General features: G+C 40.4%; 1 protein-coding gene across 3 annotated transcripts in view; it reads right to left on the bottom strand.

Moving 5' to 3' along the window:
* Nucleotides 1-6953, bottom strand: part of LOC137984756 (ubiquitin-conjugating enzyme E2 E1-like) — a 14648-nt gene extending 7695 nt beyond the window's left edge. Inside the window, exons 1-5 of one of the 3 annotated variants that reach the window (XM_068832022.1) lie at nucleotides 6723-6953; nucleotides 6009-6161; nucleotides 5565-5615; nucleotides 1912-2044; nucleotides 486-530 (exon numbers count right to left, since the gene is read on the bottom strand). In XM_068832022.1, coding sequence (XP_068688123.1) covers nucleotides 486-530; nucleotides 1912-2044; nucleotides 5565-5615; nucleotides 6009-6139 — 360 coding nt within the window. In that variant the 5' untranslated portion in view covers nucleotides 6140-6161; nucleotides 6723-6953. Of the gene's footprint in view, nucleotides 1-485; nucleotides 531-1911; nucleotides 2045-5564; nucleotides 5616-6008; nucleotides 6162-6240; nucleotides 6513-6722 lie in introns of those variants that run through there. The other 2 variants (XM_068832021.1, XM_068832023.1) reach the window with 2 other exon arrangements.
* Between the last annotated feature and the right edge of the window lie 362 nt (nucleotides 6954-7315).

Below are 7315 nucleotides of genomic sequence, written 5' to 3'. Positions count from 1 at the left end.
CGAAAACTAACCTTTTTAAAACGGGTGCTTAGACTTAAATACTGTTGAACAATGCCGTTTAAAAAGGGTTGTTGAGGCTTAGGTAAGCAGTATTCATTTTCCCATTGATTTTATAGTGGGTCAGTAGGGGGGTCAGTAGGGGGGTCAGTAAGGGGGTTAGTTGACCGGGGGTCAGTGTTTTGTCGAAACCCCACAGCGCCAGCATACAAAGCTGAACCTCTCATTCTATATTTGCTCTCTGAAACCGCTCATACTAATTTATTTCTAGGATAATTCGCCCACATTGTATGACGTGAACGAGATAGAACAATCGCGAGAGACTTACGATAGTGCAAAGTTATATTTTGAGGTGACGTTTTGGCCGACGTCGCCGTCGAATATCTCAAAGTTTGGGTGGACCCGTGCGGCATGGGTCAGCGTGGAGCGGTGAAGCCCATTTTATCTTGTGAGTACCGCACACAAGTGCTGGGCTCGTATCAACTAACCTGACTGTTTATGTTACAGTGGTATATTCTTGTGCGGAAGGATACCTGCGAACAAGACCAACAGAATGAAGAAATAAATGTTTGGGTTGTGACTCGGAGATACTCGGAAAAAATCCGAAGGATTCTTTGCAGGAGCCGAGCCTACGACCTTCCGATTACTAGTTCGGAAGGTAATCGGAAGTTTGTCGGCGTGGTTGAGCACTCGAATTTTTTCTGAGTATACTGAGTTATCACCAAAAAAAAAAAAAATCTTCATTGCATGAACTACTGGGAGTAGCTATGTTTTGTGAATGGTTAACAGAAGATTGTTAAAAACAAAAGCAGATTTTTAATTAGCACCGTCTCATGTCTAAAATTTTGCCGGAAATGCTAATATTGACAATAGCAACTGATCAAGTTACAGCCATGGAAAGATGCAACGAGATTCGGTGTTTTAATGGTTCAAATTTCGAATGATAAAGGAAAATTTAAAGAGGAAAACAAACAGCTGAACTGCAACTTATTTCCTTATGAATGGCGAGTATTATTATATGCCTCGTTCTTCAAACGATGCCGCTGCCAGAGCACAATAGAGAACGAGTATTCTGCAGTTCAGATCACATTGAAACTATCAGTGTGATTGTACAATTTGAACGAGTCGTGGAATACCAGAACTTTGTCGGTATTTCCAGTGTTCAAGTGTGACCTGAAATTTCGATTTCTTATAGCTACCTTCATTCTTCAATCCTTTATATTGGCTAACATCGATTGCCAGCATTGTCAAGGACTCATTAGCTCTAGGCAGGAAGTAATCTGTCATTCAAAATAACTCAATTGACGTTTATTTGCAATTTTGCGGCTAAATCAGAGGTCAAGTGTTTGGATAAGATCGTCTGAAATGCAACTCCAGACAATTGGAAACTGAAGAACCGGCGACTTTTTAGTTCACCTCAAACAGAAAGTTTGCACTATCGGAAAATTTATGTGGAAGCACTTCCAAAGGATGTAAAAAAACCTCTTTTCGTTGATTGTTTGCCGCTCACAAAACAAAAAGCCGTATCTACGCACTTATTACGTTGCTTTGTTATAAACATTCGATTGTGAGAGAAAATGTACGCACAACAAAGAATCATCCTTAATTGTGCAGCGAGTCATCTTGTGAAAACGTTATTTAAGTCTCTAGTCTTCAACAAATTTACGCAAATCAAATCAAACGTTGGTTTTTGAGGAGAGGGGAAACCGGAGTACCCGGAGAAAAACCTCTGCGCGCAGAGTAGACAACCAACAAACTCAACCCACATATGACGCCGAGTCTGGGAATCGAACCCGGGCCACATTGGTGGGAGGCGAGTGCTTTCACTACTGCGCCCGGGCATCCTTGCATGATCAAGGATTCGTTTTCCTCGTCATAATTTTAAACACATGAAATATGTATGCACTCACATACCTTGGGTGGTTTAAAAGGATAATCCGTTGGAAAAGAGATGTCAAGATAGAATACTCCTCCGTCATAAACAGAACCAGGAGGGCCAAGGATCGTGGAATTCCATTCGTACAAGTTGTCGCCTTTCGGTCCTGCGCTGTGATAAAATGAAAGCTTGATGTTGTTGAACAAAGATCAATTCTCAAGGCTAACAGGAAGACGAGAATGTCGCAGATTCAAAATGGACACAGGCATTCACAAAACACCGGCTTGTGGTTAGCCTTGATGAGATAAGGCTTCAGTTCACTAAGAGGGGTCGTAAAGTTCAAATTCCCGTCGGACCACTTCATTCTTAAATCGTCACCCGGTAGTATTTCTTGCAGCTTAAATTAAGAGGCAATTTTGCTGCCACGAAAGTTCTCACATTGCGAGTTACTTGCTCGGCAGGTGTTAAACTAGGGGACGTGTAATTGCAACTGGTCTCGTTTTCGACGACTTCACTGCTGATTCCACAAACTGCTGCTATATACGGTGCACGGTAGATGTCACACTATAGCTACTCAATCCTTGAAAAACTTGTGCGACGTTGTCAGAAGCATGCGTTGCTGAAAGTATAAGTCATGATTATACTCCCTGCAGTTATTTTGGCAATTATGATTCTCGAAATGCTTTGGCCTTTGCAAGGTTAATTTGGGAAATGTTTGGTGCGCCTTGCTATATTCTCTAATCTCCTCGGAGAAGCAAAATAAACCGTCCAATATTCTCGGAAATCAAGGGCAAGCACTGGAGACAGGAGGGAAAAGCCATAGGCAAACTTTCCCAAGCCCTGATTTTGCCCATAGTGTTTTCATCCATTCCCTTGGAGACGGTCTTCATAGATATCCAACAACAAGTATCCAATACGAAGATCGTTCGCAAAGAGTCGGGGATATCGTCTCCAATGTGAGTCTCTAACCTTTTTATAACACACCCAACATCGGTTGTTTAAAAGATGGGTCACTCTGTCCACTTGATAAATTCCTACCCAGCGGATAACTAAATTGGTTTTGGCAGCAGCTCTCCGCTGGGAAATGATAGCAATATCCCCCTGTTGGCTGAACAACCGAGACCTAGTGGACATCAGCCTATCCTCATTTAAGACACTGCTCTTACTGATAATCTTCACAATGAAATAGAACCATGCAACTTCGCAAAACAGAGCACAACTACATCAAGTTCCCACTAAACTACATGTTCTCAATTTTGATGAGTAGCAATTTGTAATTAGTTTTTCTACTTAACCAAACAAAAAAATACAAGAGAACAAACAAACAAAAAAAGTATAGAGAAAATTACATTTTTTCGAAAATTAATGTCAGTGCCTCTTTCGAAATTAACCTGACTACAGCAAACTGGGGATCTCTGAATATGTTTCCACGGCTACCTGTATACCCTGAATCTTACAATGGACGAAAACTTCTCGACTCTTGGACATCAAAAATTGTTACAACCTTAATCTCGAAACATGCAGCGAAAACTTTGTAGTTCTATATCGGTCTGTACCATCCACGGTTTCTTTAAACACGAATTTTAACATGATTTGTTCGGCGGACCACTACTTGCAGCGTTTACAATTTGCTTCATTCCATCTCCAAAACACGACTCTATGATTGTTATCAAAACCACTTGTTTACATAAGTACCCTTTCTATTTACTGAAAGTAAAAATCTGCCTAAAAAAAATCGTTTATAAGTGAGGAAAACAATCTGGTATTAAAGGTTACGATAAATGATAAAACAATCATTCGATTCTCACAGGTCACTTCTCAGCCTAAGAACCCTTCTACCATAACTGAGATAGCTAGAGAATTATTTAATCTAGTGAAAGTTTTCGTCTTTCGGAGTACCCCAACAGAAGCGGTTGAGTTTTTGATTAACAGTTCGGTTCCAGCTAGGAATCACAGCAAGACACTCTTTAAATTACAGGCTTTCAAAGCTTGATCGCGGATTTAAAAGGATCGTAGTCTATACGGCTGAGAAACTTAAAAACTGCCATTTTTGCGAAAAGGGTCTCTTAACTTGTGGCCTCCACTGTTTTTGACGCTTTGCTTCTAGTAGCCGCGACTGAATCCGTAACGCGAAATTATAAATAATCAGAATTAAACAAACTTCCTTCTACGTAGATTAATTTTGTTTAAAGTCTGCTTGACACCAACTTCTTATTATTCACTAAATATAGTTTGTTTTAACAGCTACTAATCTGATGTGGGTGTCTGCCACTGTTTCGGTGTGTTTTCAAAAGCAAAGGAGAATATCTGCTTTAGCCAGCTGATTACCGAGTACCTGAAAACGTCCGACGGATGTAAACTCAAGAGCTGATTCTGTCTGCTCGAAAACTGGCTACAGCTGAGCTTTTTTACTTCCACAACATTTTTCTCCCTTAAAACTAAAAAGGGGTTAACTTATTTCATGATAAGAAATTCACAGTAAAATTTCACAGGTAAACTCTGCAAAAATACCCGGCCACTTATTTGCATTTCATTATTAGAAAATTCTAGGTTTTAACAATGTTAATCCAATATCTTGGGAACCCAAAACTTCACGACCCGATACATGTATTTTCCGACACGGCCTCTTTAGTATCTCAGTTTTCCAAAGGCGTCTGAAGGCAAATCCAACGAAACTGATAGCTCTGATACAAAGTTTTACTCTTAAAACAATATTTTGGAGGTGACATTATTTCTTCCTTACTGAGTTAAGAAATCGAGAGGGAATAATCGAGAGGGAATAAAATATAATATTGGTAATTTCAATATATTACAGTTAGAATCATATTTAACGATATTTACCAATCTGATAGCTAGGGAAAGCACGACAGGCAGACTTAAGTTACGTAATTGCCGAAATTACCACTATTAAATATTGGAGGAAATGTCGGAGTTGGGGAACCAGCTAAGTTGTCCAACGAACTCCGAAAACTGAAAGTTTCATCAATCGCCATAGACTTATAGGTTGTATTAGGTAACTTGAACAGAAACCTTCAACGGGAGTACGGACATATCAAAATATTATAAAAATTTAAATGGGAAAAATAGTATTTTTCATGAAGTAGTCCAGCGAGGAAACTTAATACGAGAGATTTCGCAGCTGGCATGAAAATCCGTCGATTTACATACGATCAACAGTAAATTGCGTGAAAAGTTTCGCTACTTCGACTTCGATATATCGATGACATATTCACCATCATTGCTGTTCACCATTACAACACTCCAGTTGAATATCTATCACCGTTTTGAACCTGTTGTCGCGAAAAAGTCTGGCTTGTGGCCAAAGGGTTTGATAGCTATTCATGCGTAGCGACTTGAAACACGCCTTGGAAAAAAACTTAAAAAATAAAACAATACGCCTTTACACATTTAACTCCCACGTGTACCGATTAATAGCTTTACCTTTTTGAAATAAATAATTTAGCTTGGATCATCTTGTTCTCTCACGAGATAGTGCTTTTGGAAAGCGTTTGGGCTGACTCGTCGAGGAAATGGACTTGTTTTGGTACGAAGAAGGTCGATCTATATAACATGAGGACGGAATTTTTATAACAAGCCGGCTATTGAGGAAACAAAACCCGCAATTCTATTGTTTTTAGTCCAAACAAGAGATCGGGCGGTTCAGCGTGTTATTTGAGGCTTAAAAATTTACCTGCAGTTTGGAGGTGGATCCAGGGCAATCTCTGCTAGCTCCCTTTCTATTCTGAAAGAAAGTAAACGAATTTTCGGATGACATCATTTTCATGTTACATTACAAAGGCGAATCGCAAATAAGTGCGTATATGCTAATGAGAATGTTTGACTCGATCATAGCCACTGCTTTTGGTACTCGATAACACTCCGTCTGTATTTTGTAGAAATTAGGAAATGTTGACCCCGGATATTATTAATTCTGCCCTTCTCTATTCATTAAGACCGTCTAATTGGGCTTCCACGCATAATATCTCTGGATTCGAAGGCCGCAAAGTTAACATGCAAATTAGAGATGAACTCAGCCATTGGTCTGATCCTCGTCACATTTAATTTGCTCGATGTGAAATGAACTAAGCGTCCATTGCTTTTCATCTTGACTACATCGGTCCGTTTATTAACGAACCTCTTAGCGGAGGTACTTGGGTGTTTCAATGGCCGCGAGTTTCCTAGTTTATTCTTAGCAGATCGCTTCCCTGTAATACACGTCTCTTGCGTCCGTCTCTCGCTATCAGATGAGGTTGCCTGATCTGCCATCAGCAATATAATTTAGATGAACCTGGAAACACAGGGACAAATGGATGCATCAGTAAATCTGGTATCAGCCTTAACTGGTTTGGAGTTAGATAATCTGATACCTCACACATTCAGCAAGAGACAACTGAGATTGAACAAGATGTATCGCCTCCACGAGTCAGTACTGAAAATGACATGAAGATGTTTTGTGAATATTACAGCCAATTCACAGATCAAGATGAACGTGCTATGAGCAGCACACGTGATGAATCTATGAGCGATTTGATTAAAAGGGCAGTGACACTCATCATTCATGGCGACGTGTGGTGCGGTGCAGGCCTTGAGAGACTCTCCGTTTTCCTCTGAGGAAAAGAAGCTTTCGACTCAGAGCAGTATCTAGTCCTTATCAGTGATATCCCTTTTAGTTGAAGATGCATTTCCGCTAGAGAATACAACGTCACGGAAACTATTTCTCCTCGTCCACGGGCCCTTTGCGGAAACTGGCTGTGGTCGACAGAACATGTCGGCCCAATCACCACCAACACTTTAAATTTAACGTTGAAATATCAAGAAGCCGTCCTTAAAATATCCACATAATTTATACCTACGGACTCGCTAGACGTTGAAGAAGACTTTAGGAGAAACAACAGAAGGTTACAGAGGACTCACGAAGATTTTGAACGGTTTGAAGATAACGCGGTCTGTTCAGTGGTCTGCTTCTCATTTACCAGCTGCCAAGCCTGCGAAAGCTACAGCGGCGCGCAAAGGATTCTGAGCTGTCTCCGCCTGTCAAAGAGAGGTCATTAACTTATCAATAGTTTACGTCATAACACTAATTTTCCGGAGATCGTCACAACAGAGGAATTGACCAATCGGGGCTCATCTACTTTGAGCTGTTGATTGAGATCAAGTGTCGCGGTGAACAGCTGTCATTGTGTCCCAAGGGAATATAACAATTGACACAGTGTGCTGATTGACGTGTTGTCGGATGCATACAATATACAGGTACAAGCACTTTGTTTGTCGTCCATAAAACACAACGGCCTCGATAAGTGAATTGAATATAGCAAGAGACATCACATAAAACGATGCTGGATCGAAACTGCGGTTAACCCCCAAGAGTGACTATTGAATCCAAATTCCTTCATTTCCCTCAGTGAAACTAAAATCCTTCACGGACTGTTCAATTTCATTGCT

Source organism: Montipora foliosa, chromosome 14 (assembly GCF_036669935.1).
Source record: "Montipora foliosa isolate CH-2021 chromosome 14, ASM3666993v2, whole genome shotgun sequence".
Classification (NCBI taxonomy): Eukaryota; Metazoa; Cnidaria; class Anthozoa; order Scleractinia; family Acroporidae; genus Montipora; species Montipora foliosa.
The sequence above is the reverse complement of the archived record's forward strand: the minus strand, read 5'-3'. Positions and strand labels throughout refer to the sequence as shown.